General features: G+C 32.4%; 2 protein-coding genes across 2 annotated transcripts; one reads left to right on the top strand and one right to left on the bottom strand.

Moving 5' to 3' along the window:
* Nucleotides 1–1,834: 1,834 nt before the first annotated feature.
* LOC140442215 (thialysine N-epsilon-acetyltransferase-like) lies at nucleotides 1,835–6,433 on the top strand. The gene is made up of 3 exons (XM_072533293.1): nucleotides 1,835–2,085; nucleotides 2,533–2,753; nucleotides 6,185–6,433. Exons 1-3 carry the CDS (start codon nucleotides 2,002–2,004, stop codon nucleotides 6,387–6,389), a joined length of 510 nt encoding a protein of 169 aa, XP_072389394.1. The 5' UTR covers nucleotides 1,835–2,001; the 3' UTR covers nucleotides 6,390–6,433.
* A 3,375-nt stretch (nucleotides 6,434–9,808) lies between these two features.
* Nucleotides 9,809–18,063, bottom strand: LOC140432899 (uncharacterized). The gene is made up of 6 exons (XM_072521058.1): nucleotides 17,875–18,063; nucleotides 17,214–17,693; nucleotides 16,489–16,750; nucleotides 15,082–15,213; nucleotides 12,212–12,415; nucleotides 9,809–12,153 (listed from the first exon to the last, which is right to left on the bottom strand). Exons 1-6 carry the CDS (start codon nucleotides 17,989–17,991, stop codon nucleotides 11,852–11,854), a joined length of 1,497 nt encoding a protein of 498 aa, XP_072377159.1. The 5' UTR covers nucleotides 17,992–18,063; the 3' UTR covers nucleotides 9,809–11,851.
* Nucleotides 18,064–24,997: the final 6,934 nt, after the last annotated feature.

The raw sequence follows: 24,997 nt of genomic DNA, 5'->3' as shown, positions 1-24,997 counted from the left end.
TTTCTAAAAAAAAAAGAATCTTCTATGACCATTACGAGCCAAGAGAGCATTTTATATTTAAAACCAAAGCATTTTATTCTTAAAATCATACTTCCATTGTCTATTAACAGTAAGAGCTGAAAATTGAAGGGACTCTAAATGAAGATCTGAATTGTGCGATCCAGCTTACAGATGGCATATGCGGTAAAGAAGTAAAAATGTATAACCCGTTAAAATGATGGTATTCGTAAAATACCTCTTCGGAAAAGTAGAATGGAGAACCATCTGAGCTCCGTTTTTTTTTAGATTTGAACTTTTTTAAAATAAATCACGCTTGTAAAATTTGCAATATCTTGGCTTCTGTGGCATGTAAAACATAATTTTTTTTTAACTGGGGTAGCTCAACAAAAAGTTGTTTAAATAATCGCTTTCCATGATAAACAAATCGTCACTATTTTTATTAGTTACATTACGTACCATTATGCAAAAACAAAGTTATTAAAATTTATAAATTTCTGCAAAATCAAGGGTTTTTTGCAACTATTTTGGTGAATTCTTTATATATTTTAATTTAGAAACTCACAAAAGGAAGAACTTTTTGAGATCTACAATTTTTATTTTAACTATTTTTCTCTAAACTGGATAAAAAACGTTTTATAAGCAAAATAATGACCTCTCACTTTTTAAAATTGTTTAAACAAAAACAAACCAAAATACCTGTATGTCTTCACAGATTTATTATTAACTAACCCTCGTATATCTTTTAGAACCTTCAAATATCTTTATAAGATTTTTACGTGTAATCAATGATTTTTTTACAGATAGACTGGGGTATAAATTAGTTCTCCGATAAAGATGAACTTATTTCTACTTTTCAATACAATAACTAAAAATAGGTAGTTAAAGAAATACATATTTAAATATCTAATACTTTGTTTATGTTTATTCACTAATTTGTTTTTCCGAAGTTTATTATATCATAATTATAATACCAACGAAAACGTAAAATTCAAATGATGAATGAAAAAAAAATAAACATTTTTTTAAGTTAATTACGTAACGGAAACGGTGTAAAATAAAAGAATATAAAAAGTTTCTATTTACTTACCAGAGTGTAATATCCATGTTTGACAAGCCGAAAGATTTTTTGTCGGAAATCTGAACATTCTTAAACCATGAATTTTTTATGGTGATAAACCACATTGTAATAACAACAAATATTTCCAGCCATCTGTAAAAAACCATTTGTTTATTATGGAAGTAACATTATTTTAATTTAAAATCACTTTTTTCAAATATTATTGAATGTATGTATTATCCGCTAAAATTTATTTCTAAATACCTAATTTGTTCATTTCTCATACAAATGTTTTTTGTTTTAAACACATAGAATTAAAATGTTTTACTTACCTCCGACCAAATTTTTGTAATACACTTCCAAATAAAATAAAATATTTAAATTCTTTAAACTTATTTAGATATAGGAAGATTTAGAAGCCACAGTACGTTTATGTACAATTTTAGTTGACACGATATTTACTAGTTGATAGTAATAACTCTATTTAAAACAAAATCTTAACTGATTCATGGTCTGTTTTTTGTAAAATTTTTATTTGTAAACAAACCTGTTGCTACTATGTCAGTGAAATATTGCAACGCTGGTGAATTTAATTCAGGGGATCAAAAATGGACGTTTAGTTTAATCTTTAACTTTTTCACATAGCACCATCTAGTATAACGTATATCAAACAAACAATGGTATATTAAAATCTATTGAGACAGAAAGAGTGGTGACATCTAGTGACTGTCTCAATTAGAATCAAACAAATTTATACATTGCGTTGGCTAACTAGTTCTATTTAAACAATGCTATTACGTTATTACGTAGATTCAGATCGACCGGTAACCTCATCTTGTAAAAAATGTCTTTATCAAGTCTATAGTAAATACTGACATCTAATTTATATACATAACAACTCATATTAAAATTAAAAAGAATACCATTACTGTTACCCAAATAAAATGTCTTCGGAAAAGAAAGAGTCTGAGGCGACCATAAGAAGAGCAGAAAAAAAGGACATGAAGGCTGTGATGGGTCTAATAAAGGTAAGTAGTTATGTATAGATATAATGTTGATTAATATAATAATAACTAATACAAAACTGGCTTGAAATTTGTTACCATAATATACTGAATCAAATTCTATTCAATTCATATATCAAATTAAAAAATGGAAATAAATTATGTCACATGTGGACGTGTATACTAAACCGTTGAACGGAGAGATATTGGAATGTGCGTTTCGTTGACATCAACTAGTTCATTAATTTTTAAATCTTTAGTATCATTTCGTCTTTACTTTTAACTTATTCGTTAATAGTTAGGGGAAAAAATCTGTCCAAATATCCCAAAATGGTATTTTTACTTTAATTAGAAACTCCTGTATCTATGATTCGAAAACTTCTAATTATTCCAATCAAATAACCTAAATTGCTATAAATATAGCATAGACAATTTGCAGTTTTTATAATAAAACAATTTACTCCTTTTTAGGAACTAGCTGCATTTGAAAAATTAGAAAACCAAGTTAAAATAGACCACACCGTTTTAGAAGAGGATGGTTTTGGCACTGATGGAAGACCGTATTTTGGTTGCTTGGTAGCAGAACTACCAGATACGGGAATTATAGCATACGCTTTATATTTTTATAGTTACTCTACGTGGGAAGGAAAATCCATATTTCTCGAAGATTTATATGTTCAGCCTGACTATAGGTGAAGTATATGAACGTTTTTCTGAACCTTTCGGCTTACAAATTCGTATTTTGGACAACAAATATGGGGTATTATACTTCAAAACACTCCTTAAGAGGATAATAATATTTAAAGTACTTATTTTTTTTTATTACATGTAAATAAAATTTTATTAAAACTTAGAATTAAAAATAGGTTTTTTCCAACACTACAAAAAACCGTCACGTAACTTTTTATTATACTGTTTTCCTGCCCAAAAATTTACAAAACATAAACATTTTTAAAAAATGTTCAAAATATATCCAACTAAAAATTTCATTTTCTCAGGGCCTCATTTAAGGCATGCTATTTTTTAATAGTTTGGTGTTTGTACTGCCCCAGGTCAGATGGTAGGCATTCTTATCATAGCCAATGATTAATTGCAGTTCATTTTTCATGCAATCTCTCACTAGTTGTTCCAACTCCCTTGATGGTTGTTCAGGATCATCATATGGGAGGTATGCTGATCTGAGAACTATCTCCTTCATAACTCCTCCCTCTATTACCAATCTTTACTGTCGTTCAGTCTGCGGAACAGAGATCACAATCAGTCTTCTGTGTTAATGTATTGATTTTCTCTCTTTAGACGGGTCCTCATGGTTTCTTCATCAAGCCCTTTCTTGTGAACGCGGTGAGGAGCATGAGACACTTGGGCATATTATTTGGATCAATTATGTATAAGTTTGCTCCCTCCTACAGGCCCTCAATAGTCTTCACCACTTCAGTCGTCCATTTTTACCATACAACCATTTTTGTATACTCGTTAACACAGTTCACCCACAGCGTCCCTTCGCTAAACGATGTTTTATGGAACTGCTGGAATTCATTTTGACCTCCGATAGGAACCTCATCAAGTGCTTGCTACAGTTTGTTAATGATGAAATTTGCTTGAGCCCGATCTAGTTGAGTATCAGGATGGTGTCTGTGTGTTACCACCATTCTGAATACTTTTGTCACGGTACTTTATGGCCTAGTTTACTCGTTAGAGCCCCTTGATTTCTTATTAGCAACTCTGTCACGAGAGGGGTGATGGTATTCTCCCGAAGTCTCTTTTTATCCTCGGGAGTTGCTGATTTGGTTTTCTTGGGTCCATGTCCCAGCAGCCATTTTTGCCTTTTTTCTCATCTTCCTTTGTTGAGTTTTAGAGAGACGTTATTTGAGACTTACCTAATTATTTTTTAATTTAAAAATCCGAAATTATACTTTACGTTTTCGAATTTTCAAATTGTAAAAATAATTCTATAGTGTATGTGCTAAAAAGCAATTCTAGCGTACTAACAAGATCAGGAATTGTTTTTTGATAGAAATACCTTATAATTTTTTGGGCTTACTCTCCCGGTGATTGACTGTTAAATAATTTTATTTATAGTTTAGAAGAAGAGAGTTTTAATAATATTATTTGTACATTTATACATATTTAAATTTAAAATTTGAATTATAATATTTTTCTAAACAGATTCATTTATTAAAAGTTAAAATAATACTTTTTCTTCAAAAAATTTTATAAAACACAAAAATTTAATGCTATTCTACGACCACGGGGCATCTACATATAAAAATATCTAAAATTACATTATTTGTTGCCCGTTGTCCCACTGTTTTATATTTTAGAAGCAGTAATAGCGCTGACATGACCGCTCCCTAGTGGTACAAATAAGGAACTAAAATCTTGATCAACCTCTGGTTCTTTTTTATAACATGTGTATAACCACAGCCACCTAAAGCTTACAAGCCGTGAAGTGAGAAAATTGGCAACGTTGGAGGTAGTCCGATAGCCCTGTGTTTACTTGGAGAGATTATGCTAATTTTGTTTGTATTTCTTGTATTATTGGTAAATTATTCGATTAAAAAAAAGGTATGTATTTTTTACGTATATTGTAATAATTGTATGAAGCATTTAGATATATATTATTCAGACAAATAATACGTACAAACTGTTACATTCACAAATTCAGACACTGCTTTAGTAATTCCAAACCCCAAGTCGATGTTAATTTATTGGTACAGGGAGTAGTAATATGATATTCTAACATATTTTTTTAATTACAGATGCCGAGACACTGCAGTGTACCAAATTGCAAATCAAATTATGCAACTACTTTAAAGTATGAAAAGGCCCAAAGTACATTCTCTTTTCCCAAAAACGATCACCTTCGTACTCAGTGGGTTAGATCTATTAACCGTGAAGATTTCACAGTAACTTCTAGTTCGGTAGTATGTAAAAAACATTTTGATGCAAAAGATATTATTGAAAGTGAGTCATTCATTGATAAAAATGGTACGGTTCTTCAACGAAATTTGGTTTTTCCCAAGTTGAAAGAGAATGCGATACCAAGAATTTTTGAAAACCAACCGTCATATTTATCTAACCCAAAACCACCAACAAGAAAAAATCCTGAAACTAGACGAGCAGAAATAAGTCTCCGGAAAGAAAATAATATAAAAGAACTCGAAAACAAAGACATCATGGATTTCAAGAAATTTTTAAAAAGTGTTAGCGAGAGGGTTGAGTTAAAAAACTGGCAAATAAAAGTTGTAGAAGAAAGGATTTGTTTTTATTTATTAAATATTGACAATCAGTGCAGTGATGAGTGTATAAAAGTTATTTCAAACATTAACATTACGAAGGAATTACTTGTATCTGTTTATGTGAAGGAAATAAACAGATGTTTGTGGAACAGCTGTTAGAGAACTATATTTTAAAATTTCTGTGATTTTCTCCAATACTTTGTTAAATAACTTCACAAAAAACAAGAATAATGAAATTATGACAAAGAAACTAACTAAAAGTTTATCTAAAAATCGCAAGCTTTCAACTTTAAAAAAATAAATACCTGGAATTTCAATAACATTTTTTTAAGCCACTCTTAATAAATATAATATTCGCTCAAGGGATACTAGAATTCAATAAACTGCAAGTTGTTTACAAAAATATTAAAAGATTATTTTCTTTTTTTTTTAACATAAATTATGTAAATAATGTAAGCTGAATGCACTTGTATTACTTTTAAATTCTATTAATATTACACCTCATTGTATTCAATGTTTTGCAGTTTTAATAGATGTGATATATATATATGTACCTTATCAGACTATTTTGTACGATTTTTTTACTTAATTCTAACTTTATAGCGAATATTATGATGTTCCTCTTTTATTTATTATTTTGTTGGGCTCTTTACAGTCGGACTACTTCTAACAGCTGATGCGGCGTTGCCATTTTTATTTCACGGCTTGTAAGCTTTAGGTGGCTGTGTTCTATATGCGTTCAATTCTATTCTTTGAATGTACGATAAGCGATAAAATCGCATGTGATAGTTCTAAAGTGTTATGGTTATGCTTACAGAAATTAAATTAACTAAGCAATGAGAACTTAAGTATTCTTCTAAATATAATAACATATTTCTTTGTAGGATACAAGGAATAGGAAAGAAGCTATTTTTAGCCGTGATGAAGACAGCTTTGGATTCGGGATATAAAAGGGTGGATTTCCACGTACTAGCCTGGAATCCCGCAATTAGTTTTTACAAACGAATGGGAGCTGTCGATCTGTCAGAGAGTGAAGAATGGAAACTGTTCAGAATGGACCACTCGAGTCTAAAGGCGTTGTTCCAATAATTGTGATTTTAAAGGTTTTTAATAAAGTTATGATTATTTACCTACCTGCATTTTTTTATTTTATAAGCCTTTACTGTATTTACTGCATATTTTAAGTTTTTATTTTTCAGATGTTTCTGAAAATCATAGTTCTGTTTGCTATTGCTATGAGTCTTTTTATTGCGTCGTTCGTCGTGTTTGTTTACTAGCAATCCAAGATGTGAATTCTTCGACTTGCTCAAAGGTATAATTGTTAATTTGGATTCTCCATTTTTAAAACATTTTGAGCATTTTTAGCAAACAACATATTGTTTTTTCTTTGTTTATACGTCCTAATTTACTTGCATCTTTCGTAAGGTATGTAAAACACTGCACTATGCCTTGTGACACGGCAGCTTTGATCTCCCTTAAATCGGTGTATACTTCTTGTTTTACTCTGAAATATCTATTAGCAATGTATGATTCTAAGATTTCTGAATACTGTTTAGGCATGAACATTCTTAGTGAACCCTCATACCAGACTTTATCAAACGCCTCTGCGACGTCCAAGAAGATTGTAGAGCAGACTTTCTTTTCTTCTAATGTTTTTTCTATTATATTCGTTATTCTGTGAACTTGATCTATAGTGGAATGTTTATTTCTGAAGCCAAATTGATGATTTGGTATAAGATTTTTTCTTTCTATTTTTGGTTTTAATCTTTGCAATAGAAGTTTTTCAAATAGTTTTGACATCACCGGAAGGAGTGATACTGGTCTATAGGATGTCACTTCATTAGGAAGTTTACCTGGTTGGATCACCCGGAGGCGATCAAAATGACTTCGGCTACTTTCCAGAGTCTGGGAACATATCCCAATCTAAAAGCAGCATTTATTAGGTGTGTCAACTTAACTATGGCATTTCTTGGTAGATTTCTTAATAATTTCTCTGTTAATAACTTCTCTAAATGATGTTGCCGTTTTCCAACTTGATAGGAGGAGAATGAATAATTGGTCTCTTCATTCTTTTTGTTGCCTTCCATAACGAATAATCTGTGTTCTGGTCAGCTGTTAAATTACTTAAAAAGGAATCAATGATTGATTCTTCCTTTTTATTGCTATCATTTTTTTCTATTATGAGTTCTCTGGTTTCTTTTGGATAGTTGTTCCCTTTTGTTCTAGTTACTGTGGGAGTATTTTCCCAAGCTACCTGTTGGATATTTTTTATAAAAACTTCTAATTCGTCATCAAGTTGCCTTGTGTTTCCCAATGGCGCAGCAAGATTAATTTTGTGTTCAAGGTTTATTTTGAAGTTATCCCAGTCAGTTTTTATATTAGTCAATATTGGATCGAACTCTTTTTTGATCACTGTATTACTCATAGTTAAAATTATAGGTGAGTGATCAGAGTTCATGTTCCAGCCGTGGATTGATATCCAGATAGTTGGCCAAGATATTTTAGTAAATAAAGAAATCTATCAGGTCTGGAATTTTGTTCCTATCGGTAGTCCAGTAGATATTACTTCACCTTTTTGTTCCTTAACAGCTGACAATAGTTCTTTTCCTTTAGTTGTAGTTAGCCTAGAGCCCCAGTGGGTATTCTGTGCATTAAAGTCGCCACCGATGATGTATCTTTTTCCTAAAGTGTTCATAAACTCTTTATATTGTTCTCTTTTAATGGAGTGTCTAGGAGGACAATATATTAAACTTATATTTACGGTATGTTTTCATCATCACACATACTGTAGTAGATAGTCTATACAGATCTGAGCTCATCCCCTAAATCGCAACCCCCGGTCGTAAGTTCCAAACGGTCGTTTCTTAGGCACTGTACGGAAAAGAAGAAGAATAATATTCATACTGAACGTTGACATGGATTCTGTGTCACCAACGCTTTCATTTGACACCTCATAGGTCAAAATCAGGTCAATAGCAACGAAGATACGTTTTAGCGCCCATTTGGCAATGCTGCCATCTTTGTTTTTTTGTGTCAAAGTATTCCCCGTCTCCTCCCCGTTCCAACGAGCCCTAGTACGTCACGATCGGACCAATAGAAACAAAGATATGACGTAATGACCTTTTGGCATGCTCCGATGCGCACGGCACATACTGCGTTCAACCCCATTTTTCATCCCCTTTCCAAAGAGCCCTCGTACGTCATCCTACGTTAAGCCGTTTGGAACTTACGACCGGGGGTTGCGATTTAGGGGATGAGCTCAGATCTGTATAGACTATCTACTTACTGTTGTAGCTGGTATGTGCTCAGTTGCATATTTTAATTCCTCATGATGCAAGATGTTATCTTTAATTATGATAGCGCTTCCTCCTTTAGCTGCATTATCTGGGTGTACAGTAATGAAATGTGTTTCAGAAACGAGACAGATCAATTTTCTCAATGTCTAGTACTGCTTGCAACTCTATCTGATGTAACAGTCCATTTGCATTCCACGCCATTATTCGGAGGTCCTTAGCCATTTCTGATTTTCGAAAAGCTCCTTTAGCGCTATGCTCTAGTCGGGTAACTCTGATATCCATTTGAGTTATTTTGTCATCAATCTTGGTGAGCTTTTTCAATATCATTTTTAATGTAATATCAGTTTCTTTTTCTTCTTGCTATAGTGCATGTCTCCTTGCATTCTTTGTTACATCGCTGTAACTTTTATTTCCACTAACTTCTACAGTTTTTAATTTTTTCGCTTTCAATAACCCTATATTGCATTTTTATAACATTGTCTTTGTTCTCTGGTTTCTCATTGTTTATAATTTTTTAGCTACATAACATGCTCAGTAGTTTGCAGGATGGTTTTTTCCACAATGAACACATTTTGGTTTAACTTCTGGTGGTTTTTGGCAATCTTTAGTAAGGTGTTTGCCAATACATTTTAAGCATCTTGGCTCTTTTTTACAGTATTTCCATAAGCCTGGCATCTTTTACATTGCGGGACTAATCTGGAACTCCTTAATGGCTCGATTTCAACTCTCGTACTAAGTATGTTTGTTATGCCGTAAATTTTATTTATATCTTCATCCTGTCTAAATGTTAGGATGAACATATCTAGTGGTTTTTTAGTTTTCCATTTGAATTTATTTTCAGCTTTAATGGCTTTATATTGTCGTTTTTGTAGGTCTTTACCTATTTCCTCTGGTTGCCATGTGTGATGTAATTTCTTAACAACAACTCTAATTGCTTATTTTCATAAGTGTGCTACGAAAGGTTCTCGTATTTAATTTCTCTATTAAAGCTCTGTAATGATCGCTATTGGCTGTATTAATTTTTATAACTTCACTGTTTATGATTTTCATAGTGAAGTTAATACCAGCCTCAGTCAGAAGCTTGCTCAGGCTTGCTTTCTACTACAACCGGAGGTCTTTGTTTTGGCTTTTTGATTGGTTTTTCAATTTTTGTTTCTGCACTTGATTTTTGCGGAGAGGGAAGAGATAATGAGGTACATTTTACGTTTTTTTGTTGGTTTTCACTGACAAAAACTGAATTAATTTTATTAATAAATTAAAAGAACTAAATTAAACATCTTATATAAGAACTTTATACAAATCTGTAGAAACGTTTAATACAGGCTACAAAATTGATATATAGCTGCCGCGAAAATACAAAAAAATTTCATATTCATTACCCTTATAATATTGAGCTAACTCAATTAGCTCTCTATTTTATGTTTTCGCCGGAAGTGACAGTCATAAAATATTGATAAGATGTATAACAGTAAACTAGATGGTCAATGAGTGAGAGAAATGAAGAATTTTGATATGCAGTAGCTAAAGTAAATATTCAATGATTGAAAGATTCTAGCATACCAGAGGGACTTCCGACACGGTAGAAAGTGGCTTGTATGTTCAGAAAGTAACCAAAATGTACAATTTTGGTACATCATAGGTATTGAAAAAACAAATAATCAATAATTGGAAGACTCTCAGCAGGTAAGATATTGATGTTGGCAGTAGGTAGATATTTTTTGTCAATTGGAGGATTGAAGTGTCAAAATTAAAAATGATAGACGATTGTTAGCGAAGAAATCAGTAGTGAAAACCTTGCGTCATTGACTAATTCCTCTAATTACCAGAACAAACTCATAATTTTGGCCAACTCTGCTCCACCACAGTTGACAAAACCCGCCTCAACACAACCTGCTAGTCTTTTAGAAACCTTCGGTAATGGATTATTTGCTTTTTTAGTCACCATCATCCAAAATTCTTCATTTGCGCAACTCCTTCATCATCCACTTGGTCACTGTACACCATTACTAGTTAAATATGATGTCATATCCGGTCCAGAACATAAGTAGGCCATCTACTAACTCCGTTTGATCGTCTTGTCTTTCCTTTGTGTAAGCTGAGAGTAATAACTCATTGATGAAGTCCTGCGAATTATTAATTTAATTATAAAAATGTTTATAGACGATTTCAGAAGACTATGCCATATTTTTTTCGGGTTTTTTATAACTTTACAAATACTCACAGGATAGCATGATTTCAGAAAAATGACACAGAACTGGATCCTCCTCCTCATTCTTTGAGCCCTTATCAGGGCGTGGTGACACTATAAATATTATTGGCTTTCTGCCTCCATTGGCTGCGATCCAGTGTCATACGGACGGCTTCAGTAGGCATTTTCCCACCAGAGTTTTCATTTGGTCTGCCCATCGTATTGAGATCTTCCTTTCGCCTACTACCTTTCCTTCTACTACCAATAGTTCCATGGTTCTTCCAGCTATGTGACCAAAATAAATTAGGTATGCTCGTTTTACTTTTTTAATAGCCTATCTTTTACATGAAGCTCTTCCAGAATTGACAGGTTGGTTCTATGTTCTGTCCAGGACACGCGTAGAATTCTTCTACATACCCACATTTCGAAGGTTTCGTTCTTATTCCTATCGATTTTTTTGAGTGTCCATGTTTCAGCTGCGTATGTATCAATGGGAAAAATAAGGGTATTGACCAACCTCAGCTTAGTATTCCTTGTTATTGTTCAGAACTGGATACATAATTACAAAATGAGTACACAAACTGCCACATAGATGGCGCTATTATTAACTAAAGAAGTAATTATGGGAAATGGGGTGTGTACTTGAGACCCAATACAAATTGTAACAAAAAAATGCATTTCGCATCGTTAGAGAGATATTTGAGAAAAAAATTTGATGAATAAGTTCAAATTTTGTCAAAAATTGTCTTATTAGAGACTAATAAGACACTTATCTCAGTGATATATTCAAAGGAACTACTACAATAATTGTAAGCATAAGTTCAGAAGATTTATTTACCTAAAATAAGATTAACTGAAACTAGGAACGCTTTACTCAAATAAATAATGACAAAACTCACAACACAGCTCATATTGTTAGATTTTCGAGAATCCGATTTCGATGGTTCATAAAATTTGCAATTCAGAGTTCATTCTACTGGTTTACAAACTTCGAGAAAGAAAGAAACCTGAAATTATCGATCGTTTTTTATATAATGGCAGCCTCAACACCTAAACAACTACAAATGTTAGCTTTCCTCGCTCGCTGTAGAATGCGTTTTGAGATGCTCATTATATTCCGTAGACGATTCAAAACTACTACTACAAAAGGTACAAGTGAAAGTTTCTTTAGGATTACTGCTGGTATCTTGCTCTCGTGTTGAATTGGTGTTTACGTTATTATCACATTGTGAGTTGGTATTGTGACGCTTCATGTGGGTCGCTAGACAACTATTTTGTGTAAAAGCTTTGTTGCACACCAGGCAAACGTAGGGGCGTTCCCCTGTGTGGGATCTACGATGAACTATCAGTGTACTCGAACCATTAAAACCTACAACAAATACAGAATCTTGCTAAAAACAAACTAAACGTGATTGAAAAGGCTATACCTTTATTGCAAATATCACATATGTGGGATTTTTCTCCTGTGTGCGTTCGCATGTGCTTCGTGAGTTCGTTTGATTGGCAAAATGATTTCTGACAGACGCAGCACACGTACGGTCGCTCGCCTGTGTGGATTCGAATGTGAGCTATCAAGTTCGATCTGGTTGAAAACGCTTTCGGGCACATTGCACATTTGTGTGGGCGCTCTCCTAAAATAAATATTTTTATAATTAAGAAAAAGACATAGACCAGAATCGGTATTAAAATGTTTGGTGTGCCTGCACATTTTTTGTATGTCACGATAGCCTGATCAATGAATACAAAATTTTGCCAAAACCAATATATATATATATATATATATATATATATATATATATATATATATATATATATATATATATATATATATATATATATCAAGGATGAAAATTTGGGAATAGATAGCTGAAAGTGGTTATTAATAAAAAAAAGTGGTAGAGTATTATATTATACAGATTAATTGATTAATTTATTTATTTATCAACAGGCAATCGCCCCATTACAATAAAATGTAAACATTATTGATAAATTACAGAAGATTCTTAACGTAATCTACATAAATTAAATTTAATCATAAAAAAAATAAAAGTAGGAACAGTAAATAACAAACATTAACAAAGAATGTACAGAACACAAGGGCATCACACACAGTTCTTAAGCTGAGCTTTAAATTCTGTTGGAATACTATAACAATCCAACCTTTGGGAATATTGATTAGCAAACCTTGGTGTTCTAGACGTGAAGGAATTATGTCCGTAGTTTGTGCGATGGGGTCTAACATAAAAGGGTTGATTTAGCCTTGTTTGTCTACTGGGAACATGGAGATTAATTTTTTCTAATAGTTGAGGACCGAAAATAATAGAGTGCAGTATACTATAAAACATAGTGAGATCTTTCTGCATACATCGGATTTGGAGAGAAGTTATGTTGAGGGACCTTTCCATATTTGAATAGTTAATTTCTTCAATCCTCTGGTTTTGTTTAAATGCAACAAATCTTAAGAATTTGTGTTGAACTCTCTCAATAGCTTGAATATGGGTGTTATAGTGAGGAGACCAAACACATGAACAGTAATCTAGGTGGGGTCTCACAAGTGAACAATACAAAATTTTTATGGATGGAATATTTTGAAAGTCTTTAGCACATTTGATAAACCCTAAAAGTTGAAGTGATTTTGAGACAGAATGAGATGAGATATGGGGGATGTAGGATAATCTGGAATTGAGCACAACACCTAGGTCTTTTATCTGAGATACAGAGTCTAAAGGGCAACTATTAATAGTATAGATATGATTTGTAGGAGTTTTATTCCGACCAAAAACCATTAAATGACACTTTTTACCATTAAGTTCCATTCAGTTGCTGTCACACCAAGAGCTCAACCGATCCAGATCAGACTGTAGTTTTTGATAGTCATCATCATTCTCAATTTTCAAGTATAATTTTAAATCGTCAGCAAACAATAGGAAAGAAGCAAAGAGAAAACAGGAGGCAATGTCATTAACATAATTATTGAATAGATGTCCTAGGTGTGATCCTTGTGGTACTCCTGAAAGTACCTTAATCTCAAAAGATTGAAAACCCTGAAAACATATTATTTGTATTCTTTCAGTTAGGTAGGATAACAACCATTCTAAAAGTTCACCCTGGATACCCAGACTCCTCAACTTATTGATTAAAATCTTGTTATTTACCTGGTCAAACACACTTGTAAAGTCAGTATATACAACATGAACCTGAAAGCCACCTTCAAGAGATCCTATAAGGAAATCAGTAAATGTCAATAAATTAAGTTCAGTGGAGCGGCTAGAGAGAAATCCAAATTGCTGGTTGATAAAACAGCAGTCAGCACTTTTTAAAGTTGCCGACTAATAGTTACAGACAAGGCTCTCAAAAACTTTGGGAATACAACTTAGAATGCTAATAGGCCGATAATTGTTCACTTGAGAATTATCTCCAGATTTTAGTATTGGGGTAATAAAGCTAGTTTTATAGTAGACCTGGAACATCCCTGTCTTTAATGACAGGTTAAAAATGTGAAAAAGATGTCTAGAAAGTAAAAAGCTAAAGTATTTAAGAAAAGAAGGTGGAAAACCATCTGGACCTGGCCCCTTGTTGCTATTCTTCCAAAATGGAAAGTTTTTCATTTATAGACGAAATAGAAATGCTAAATTGTGATAGGTTGATATCTCATGTTAAAAAAGTTTCATCCTGCAAATCAAAATCTTTATCACTATACGTTTTGGAAAAGAAATCAGCAAATAAATTGACAATCTCCATGCCATAAGAGCTAGAAATATTATTATAGTGCATAACAGAAGGAATATTATTCCTGTTTTTTTTATACTGTTAACAAATTTCCAGAAATTTTTAACATTATCTTTCAGGGGGGATTCAGTTAGAGTAACATAATCAAGATAGAATTGTTCTTTCAGTTGTTTACAGTTAGCTCGCAATAAAGAAAACTCATCTTAGTCAGTAAGTAATTGAGATTTTCGATATTTTTTATGCATTTTCTTTTTTTTATTATTGTTTTTTAAGCTCTGGAGAAAACCACATTAAACCACAATTGCCGTGTAAAAAGAAGGCAAATAAATCGGCTAAGAACATTTTGGGTATAACTTTTGAAGCCAAGACTTCCATGATACCTATCAACCTCTATTGAAAAAAAAAAATGGGACAAAAAATGTTTAGCTTACAGATAAAGTTAAAAACAACTTAAAATATCACTCAGTACAGTATGCTCTCAACATCCTTAAATTAAACAATAATCATTTTTATTCTATTTTTGACTGGTTTTTAGGATATTATGAATCAATTTTTTTTATTACATTACCTGTGTGTGTTCTCATATGCTTTTCTAAATCTTGGGCCTGCCTGCAGCCTTTATCACATACCACGCACCTGAAAGGCCTTTCCCCTGTGTGCATTCTTAGATGGATCTTAAAATTACCGCTGTGAGCAAATCCTACAAAACGTAAATTTCTGTTTTACTCAATTAGTCTCGGACCTAACTAATAAAAATCAAAAAACAAATTTTTAGACAATATTAGAATCAAAATAATTTCATTTTAGGTTGATCCACTGATTTCAATGTTACTTTTTTGACAATTAGCCAATTTTGTCACAATTTATTAATACTTTTTCATAAAAGTAATTCTGAAAAGTCATTATAAGTGTACTAAATAATTACCATTCTTCATGTTACTGTAATTAGATCAATATAATTCCTTATTTTTCAAACATGTACTTTGTAAATTGTTCTTTTTTTTTAAGTACTTTGTAATTGTAAATTTTTATTTTACACATACTTACCCAACTCTGTTAAAGATTTGTTTGCAAGTTCTTCCTTCAAACTTATCTAGTATTGACTTCTGAGTGAAGTAGTGGATATTGTCATGAGAGTGGATAGAGGTTTAATTCACAACTGCATATTGGCACAAAAACTCACATTAATTGTGCTAAAACAGCTCTGAATGTTTCACTCATTTTTAAACCACTAGGAGCAAAAACTGTACCCACTACACACTCTTTTCATCACCACACTTCAGTTAAAATTGTAAAAACAGTTTCTTGTGATATCTTCATCATGTAACTTTCAATTTATGATCATCCAAAACAATATCCTGGACTTTTTTGATGATTTTCAGGACAATTGCTGATTTTTTCCAGACCTTTATCTTCAATAATTAGTCTTTGATCAAACAATTGTTTGGCTTGAACAGCGCTTGATCCAATCCTTTTATTGTTGCAGATGATCACTTGCAGGGTACTCCAGGCCTGTATCTGGGTTCTATTAGTTAAAAGTCATCTATTCAGTAGACCTGATTTAATTCTCTAGGTATAGTTGAAAGCCATTCTTAGTTGGACACCCTATACAGTAGAGAACATTATAATATTTGGAAGTAAAGAAATATTTTGCTTGTTTCCTGTCCAATGACTTGAATAGTAGTTATCCAACTTTTTAATTAGAATTTATAATAGGTAACTAGATTTAAAGTGTTACATTAGTCAATTAACATGATTACAGTCGGAAAAATGAAAGATTACCCATAAACGATCATATCAATCACTTATTTTGTAGCAAATACAAAATAAGTGATTGATATGATCCTTCATGGGTAATCTTCCATTTTTCAGGCTGTACATATGTTTTCTACAATATAATAGGTGAATAAACTCACAAATAATTTTAAAAATATGAAACATTTCAGCTTCATGACAAATATGTTCACTTCCTTACCTTTATTGCAAATTTTACATTTATAAGGCAAGTCTGAAGCATGGGTCTTCATATGTCTGGTCAATTTGGTCAGCGTTGAAAATACTTTATTACAAGTAGGGCACTGCTTGCTGGTATCTACAGGGGTGGGAGACTGATTTACTTTTGCTTTTTCCTCCTCATCTTTAACATTGATGGTACTATTTGAAAGGTTAGTGAGCTGTTGGTGGTTTTGCGGTGGATTTAAGTATTGAATTTGAGATTGTTGTGGTTGAGGATCCAGCTGTAAAGAAGTTTGTGCTAATAAGAAAGCCAGTATGCATTCATAGTAATCACTGATACAGACTAAAAGGGTCAAACATAAAAAAGTTGTATTCAAATCCTAAACTAACCAAAATTCTGGTAGAAAAGACCCTGTAGACTTTTATTAATGATTATTTCACATATATTTTCTACTTTAAAATAATAATATAAGTAAATGTGACAGAATTTGAAGTTTACTTAATAATTCTTCAGAAATATTCAAGTAGACACTTTTTTCTTGTAGATACAATACTAAACAAACAATAAAATGTATTAGGACTGAATATACAATATATTCAATTTGGAAATGAAAATTTTCACAAGGTGTTCTCAATTATTCATTAAAACTTGTGAAGGATCTCTAAACTGTGAAACTGTAATATCTACATAAAAGTAGGGGGTTCAAATAAAAATAAGTAATTTAAATAATGGTTTTAGCTCACCTGCAATGACTGAATTTCTTGATTATGCAAAACCCCAGTATGTTCCAAGGGCATATTATAACTTCCATTATATACTTGTACATTCCCAACACTATCTACATTGTAGCCACTGAGCTGATTGTAGTCTAACTGCGAGATCTGTTGTTCAGGTTGACTAGGAGGAATAAAATTGTTTTCATGGCCAATACTATCAATAATGGGATTGCATTCAATAAAAACGCAACTATTTTCTGGTATGGGCTGAGTATATTGAGGTAAGTTCGGGGTAGATTGCTTTTCAACAGTTTGGATTGGAGGATTTTGTTGTTGTAGTTGTTGTTGTTGCTGCTGTTGTTGTGCTTGTCTCTCATTGATTTTATTTAGCTGCTGGCGTAATTTACCGTCTGATTTTTCACATAATTTTTTGAACTGGAAGGATATGTGTAATTTGGCTGAGCACTTTTGGCAAATCTGGGTGGGCAGGCCATCATATTGCCAAACCTTTAATACATAAATAAATTAACTGTTAAATTCACTTTACAAAACAAATAAGCATAAAACTATAATAATTGAAAATCAGTTACTTTTTTTTTAAATAAATGTTATTCAAAATTTTCTTGTTGATTTGCATTTAACAATATGAATGAAAGTAGTCTAAGCATATTGGCCTTAGTGTCCTTACCTGGATTGAGGCACAGGCCATTAATTTTTTGGAAATGTTTACTTTGAAAATTGACATCATTACTCCTTCATTTAAACATACTCTACAAATTTTCTGGAAATCTAATTCCTCTTCCATTATAATATTTGTTTACGGTTTAGTATTTCAGTCTGTATAGCACAGTCTAACTTCCATTACCAAGTGTCATATGTCACTGTCAACTGGATATTAACTATTGTATGTTGTATGGATGGAATTTTCTTGAGGTTTTCTCAATTCAGGAAAATCAAAATTTATAATAATAGAAAAGACAGTCAAGCTTTATTCATCGTTTGTTTGCTTTGAAAATCGTAGAAGGCACAGATTTGGGCGATAATCTGAATTTTGGTTTCTAACAAGTAGTAGAAATCTTCTGATTTTTACTTTTTGCTGTTGCTCGAAATTTTTATCGTTAAAATTATTGATCATAGGTGGCACCACACATTACCAATTACATAATTAAATTAGGATTATAATATAATATTTGTTAACACTTTTTGTTTGATTTATTTTGAACGATGGTATGGTTCCTTAGTCTTTTTAAACAAGTCATTTCTATGTTTATTGTTGATGGGTATAAAATTTGGATATTGATTTTTTGTCCAATCTCATATTTTATCTAGGTACTGAAATTTGTAGTTTCGTACAGCTTCTTCATGATTTTGTCCAATTGATAATACGATAATATACATAGCTTTGTCATCTGCAAACGTCGGTATTATATTTTTCTCCAGATGAGATCTTACACAAAAAAAAAACAAAAAAAGAGAGAAAAAGAGAAATCAGATCAAAAATAATTACAATGGATAAGGTTTACCACGAGAATAAAAAACAGCTAAAAAAATAAATTACTGAATAGAAAATCGAAAACGCAGATGTATAAAATAATAATTCAACTATAATGTATATCCCATGAAACCTTTAATGTGGCAAAAAATTGGAAGAAGACCTTGGATTATTAGAAAAAATTAAAATTAAAGCGCAGCGTAAAGTTTTAATGCATAGAACAACATTTTTGAATTTCCTAATTAAAGAAATATTTTATAACGAAATGAAAACTATTGATTAAACAGAATAATAATAAATTTAAAAAAAACGCATGAAAAAAAAATATATTAAAGCATATAGGTACCGCACTTAAGGCTAAGGGCAAACAAATATCATTTTGTTGGGTAAAAGCTCACTCTAATCTTAAACACAATGAAATAGTAGATACTTTAGCTAAGAAGGCCACCGAACAAGAAAATGAAAGTGAATATAAATTAACATTAAATGATGTTTACGCTAATATTACCAGCAATAAAACCAAAACCTGGCAACAATGGTATAACAACTCAACTAAAGGGCTATTCTACAAAAACATACAATTAAATATTTCAGCTAAATCATTACCACGGCGAAAAAATCGTTGTTTCATACATATGCAGACTTAGATTTGGACATTGCCTAGTTCCAGAACACAAATTTAAAATAGGTCTTAGTGATATTTTAGTAATCTTTGTGAATGTGGTGAGTTAGGATCTGCAGAACACATGATACTAAACTGTAGACTAAAGATAATAGAAATAAATCAATTTATGAATCAAGTATATAGAGAAACCAATATTACAAGACCTTTTAATCTAAAAACAATATTATCTAGTTTAGACGAACGTGTATATGAGATCCTAATTAAACACATACTTAATATAAAATTAAAATTGTGAACTATTAATACCTGTGTTTATCCCATTTGTCTACCTATCTTTCCGTGGTCTAGTCTTGTGTGTGTGCATTGCTCTGAAAGACCCCCGAGCAGAAGTAGGTACTCCTTGTTGACATTCCTTATAATGTAATTAAAATATATATATATATATATATATATATATATATATATATATATATAATATTTAAGAGTTTACTATTTAACTTATCTGCAAAGATTAAATTTCTTTTCTATATATATAATATATATCGACGCGGTTCAACCCGGAAGACTGGTGAGTTTAATATTAATTTTTATAATAGTATTAATCTTAGCTCTAGGTTTAATTGTACTAACCGCGGAAATCTTTCCGAACATATATATATATATATATATATATATATATATATATATATATATATATATATATATATATATATCGAGAAAAGGAGTACGACCGTCAATCCAATATAAATTAAGGATCAATCAGAAGAGTGGTGGGTTTTTTTCGGTCAAAAGGTGGACAAAAAAGACAAAGTTGATGGCTACTTCATCTATTTATTGAAGACGTTTCGCTTTCTTAATCAGAAAGCATCATCAGTTCATCTAAAGAGAACAATATGAAAAAACCACACAAGCATGGAAAAGTTGTTACATGTGTTACCTTAAAAAGATATGTAGCAGTCAGTGATATTAAAGTTGTAAAGACACTTAAGTAAATGGACATTATACGATTATGATGTATAAACAATAAATTGAACTAAATAAGTTAACAATTTGTTCAAACTAAGCACAGCAAAAAGAACATGTGGTTTTGTTTTTTTATATAAAAATGTAGGTATAAGTAAAAAAAAAAAACATTAAAAAAGAGAGTGAAGAACTAAGAAAATCATAGAAGCACTTCCAACAATACAGCAATAGTTATGATTTAATTTTAACTTTACGTAGCATTATTATATTGATTAATATTGAAATTGAATAATTTAATGTATAATGAAATTACCACTCCTGGCTTCTTGAATGCTGCCGGTAAAATGGTGTTTTATTAAGACAAACACGTCACCAACGTAAAAGACAGTACAAACCTTGAGGTCATTAATTATGACAGAACAGCAAGGTGAAATACCAACAAGGGTTCCAAATCCTAATTTGTTGGCATCTCGGAGACATGTTGATCCAGAAACGTGTCTTCCAATAACGTCGTTCCATAACGTCATTCCATAAAATGCTTAACTCCATATTATTTGCTCGTGGATTTTTCACTATAATGCATCTTAATGTCCTTCGATCTGCTTCTTCTAGATTTTGTGACGACCGAACCTGTAGTTTTGTATCTTCTGACTATATTTCTTACACTATAGCGTGACAATTGCAACACATTTCCGAATTAGATTTTCCAGAATTAAAAAAAATCTCGATCTCTCAGCATATTTCCTGTAATTCTTCTCAGTACTCTCATGTAAGCCGTTTCCAGTAGCCTTTGTGTTATGGCTGTGTCAAGTCTTGTTTTTGAGGCATATGTCATGATTGGTCTTAACTGTCTTTATAAATTCTTGATTTCATCTCTCAGTGTTAATGTGTCTGTTTCGCCATTTAGTGTTATTAAGGCATCCTGCCAGTCTACTTGCTTTTTCTACGTGATCTCTCATTGAATTGGGATTTAAATATGAAAAAGACAATAATCGATCCAGTATTTCCGTTTTAAGAGCCAAATTCCTGAGTAAATATATGGAAAATCGAAAATCTTAATAGTGTGCATCACAGAGAATTTGTTTTTTGGACAAAACGCGGATTTATTCAAAGGAAAATAAAACAATTTCCTAGCAAGACAACAGTGTACGTAAACCAGAAAGATATATTTATTTATTTATTTATTTAATGTCGTCTGAAACACTGAGGTTACAGACGACAACAATGGAAAATACATATTAAAACAAACGAAGGTTATAATATTAATAACATACTAACATTGTAACGATGTGCTGAACGTCTTACAGCAACAGCGTTCAACAGTTCGAACCGTGGGAGTGTCGATAATCACGCATCCATTTCCACGACAAGACGACGAGGTGGGGTCCGGAGCGGCTATTTAAAGCGAGCGGCTGGCGGAGTTAAAGGAGTCTTGTGGCTAACGCTCTAGGCTCCCTGGCTCGCTAGTGCATTGAATCTGCGAGCCAACCCGGACAGAAAGATTTCCGCAGTGAGGATTATGCTCTGCCCTTAATCAAGCGGAACTCGTGGGTATAGTGGATTGAACGTTACCGTTAATTCTGACTCAGATGTGCATGGATCAGATCGTGGATCTGCACAATCGAATATTTTGATTGCGAGAGCGTTTGGCGCTTCCGCTGGACTGAGGTGAAAGCGAGTATAAGTCTGTGTGCGATCAAATTCGCGTATTTTATTTTCTGTTAATAATAATAATTTTTCTTTTACAGACGTCCGCCGGGGAATTCACTCTCGCGGGATCAACGCGGGGATATAGAATATATTTTATTTTTATTTTTGTACATACGTTAGAATTAATAGATTTATTTTTATTTCAACCTGTGTTTTACTGAGTCTGTCGCCTCGAAAGAGCTACCCGTCACAACATGAAAGAAGATTTATATATGTAGTTTGTGGTACAAATTAGATTTTAATGTGTAATGTGTTTTTAGTGTGTACGGCGTGTGTAACCAAGTCGGAGTCGAGTAAAGACGACTTGTTTTTTTCTAGGTAACAAAAAGGCTTGTTTTTGTAAAGCATTGTCTTTAATTTGATTTAGTTTTTCAATATAAGATCACTTGGCACTATTTTATATTTTTAACTTTTTAACTTTACCATCACTTGTCGCTGCTTCGTGAGCTAGATCGTCCACAACCTCGTTACCCCAATGGAACCCAGATTAATACCATGTGTTTGTTTTCCTTTGCGGCATTTTGAAGTTCTTTGTAAATGTCTTTATGAATAGGGTTGCTGGAGTATATGTTTTGGATGTCACAAAGGGCATTCATTGAGTCAGTCATGGTTGTGTAATTTCTCTGGTCTGTTTTGTTAATGAATTTTAGAGCTTCAAGAATTGCGTATAGTTCTGCATTGGAGATAGTCCAGTTGTTATGCAACTTAAATTTAGCATTATGAGTATTAGGGAAAATGGCTGCCTCCACTCCGTCCGTTATTTTTGATGCATATTGCATATTTGTAGATATGTCGGTAGTCGCTAAATCTATCCATAATATCTTTGAAGTGGTTTATTAATATGGCTAGTGAGGATTCATGTTTATTAAATTTTGATAGATCAGTGATCATTGGTGGTTTATTTACAGTCCATGGAGAAGGAGGGTTTTCGGAAGGGTGGTGTATTATGCTATATTTATGTAGTAATCGGTTAATTCGTTCATAGAAAGGCGGATTACATTGAGGGTGAGATGAGAAGTAGTGGCTGAAACGATTGTTATGAACATTATGGTAGACTGGGTTATCTGGAGAGGATAGAACTTTACAAGCAAACGACAAACTTAAAAATCTCTTAAAAATTCTAGAGGTGTTTGCCCTGCCTTTTTGCATATACTTAGTATGGGGCTTGTTCGAAAGGCACCCAAAGCGACTCGCAGTCAGATCAAATTCTTACCACTCAATGTTAAATTTGGATTATCCTCTTTTCGCTTTTGCGAGAAGAGCCAGCATTTTGTTTTTGCGTTAGAAAAACTGAGTAATGTTTTGTCAGATTATTTCTGGAGATTATTTAATGCGCTTTGAAGGATTCTTTGGGTGGATATTAGATTTGTTATACAGTCTTTCTTTAATTGGTTGCTGACATTGTTCTAAGATATCGTTAATTGCAACAAGAAATAAAGTTACACTTAACACCGATCCTTGGGGGACTCTGCTTTCCTGGATTCGAGTTGATGATAGCTCAGTACCTGATAGCTATTTGCTCGTACATTAAATGTTCTGAGTTGAAAAAAATTTTGAGTAAATTTTCGGAATTGTCCATTAATACCCCAGAAGTGAAGCTTTTTTATTATACTATATTTCCATGTGCTATCGGCTATCGTAGGCTTTTGTTATATCGCAGAAAATAGCTAGACAGTGTTGTTTGTTAATGAGTGCTTCGTGAACTTCGGATTCGAGATCTACTAGGTTATCCGTCGTTGATCTATTTTGACGAAAGCCGTTTTGCTCCGGGATAAGTAATTTTTGACGGTTTTATAGTTTTTTTTTTAGTTTTAACTATCTGTTCGAATAGTTTAGGTTGACGAGGTTAGGGATATTGGTCTATAGGACTGGGGATCTGTTTTCGGTGTTTGAGGTTTAGGGATTGGGATAATATATGATTCTGACCAAGATTTTGGAAAGTAGTGCTGTATCAACATTTGGTTCAAAACATTAAGGAGATATGTTCTAGCGTTTGGGCTTAGCTTTTGGAGAAAAGTTATTGGTATATCATCTGGACCCGTAGAAGAGTTTTTTATGCCAAACAATACATCGTCCAGTTCTTCTGGTGAAATTGGAAAGTTCATATAGTCATCCGTGTTCTCTGTGATCATTATCTCCGTCTTTTCTTCTTTTCATTTCTAAATTTAAATTGAAGAAAATTTGGAGAGTAGTTATTAGTGCTGGAATTTTGTTCGTAAAGGTCTGCAAAAATTTCTGTAATTTCTTCTGTTGAGGTAATTAATTGATCATTATTATGTTTTAAGAAACTAATTTGGGCGTTTGGCTGTTTTCCAGATAGTTAACGAATTTGTCCCCATAATGCAGACAGGGGAGTAGAGTTGTTAATGGATTCCACGAAAGATTTCCAGTTTTGTTTTTTGGTTTGCTTAATCTGATATCGAGATTCAGCTCTTAGTTTTTTATATCCTATTTGATTTTGTGTAGTAGGACCAGAAGGATGTCATGGTAAACGTTTTATAATTGTTCACTCTGTTTCTTCGAAAGGATTTGTTACTGAAATAAGTTTATTATTTTGCTCAAAATCTAAAGTAGACGATTATCCTGGGGAAACGAACATTGAAATATTCACTAAAGGTTTAGTTCCAATAATACGAATAATTATAATATGCAAAGGCCCGCGGATTTACTGTACCTACCTTTATTCCAATTAGAAAATTTATATACCTAATCCACAAGACATAAATCGAAATAATGGTGTCATGTCACGGAAGTCAATTGTCGATTCAGTAGCCTTGGAAATATTTTGACAGAGTCAACAAAAAAACAAAACAACATTGTTTATAAGCACATTTCACCATATGCTAAAAATATTACCTACTTAAAAATAAAGTCCATTCGTGATATTTTTGTTTCGTCGTTGAGTGTTTAAAGCGATGTGCCTCCCTTCCGACTTTATAAACACAGAAGGAATAAACACAATATTATTTTTTGAGCCATTTGCATAAATTTTAGATCATCTACTTGGTAACCCATTAAGAG

Source organism: Diabrotica undecimpunctata, chromosome 1, assembly GCF_040954645.1.
Source record: "Diabrotica undecimpunctata isolate CICGRU chromosome 1, icDiaUnde3, whole genome shotgun sequence".
NCBI classification, from domain to species: domain Eukaryota; kingdom Metazoa; phylum Arthropoda; class Insecta; order Coleoptera; family Chrysomelidae; genus Diabrotica; species Diabrotica undecimpunctata.
Note: the sequence above shows the minus strand (reverse complement) of the source record. Positions and strands in the feature narration are given on the sequence as shown.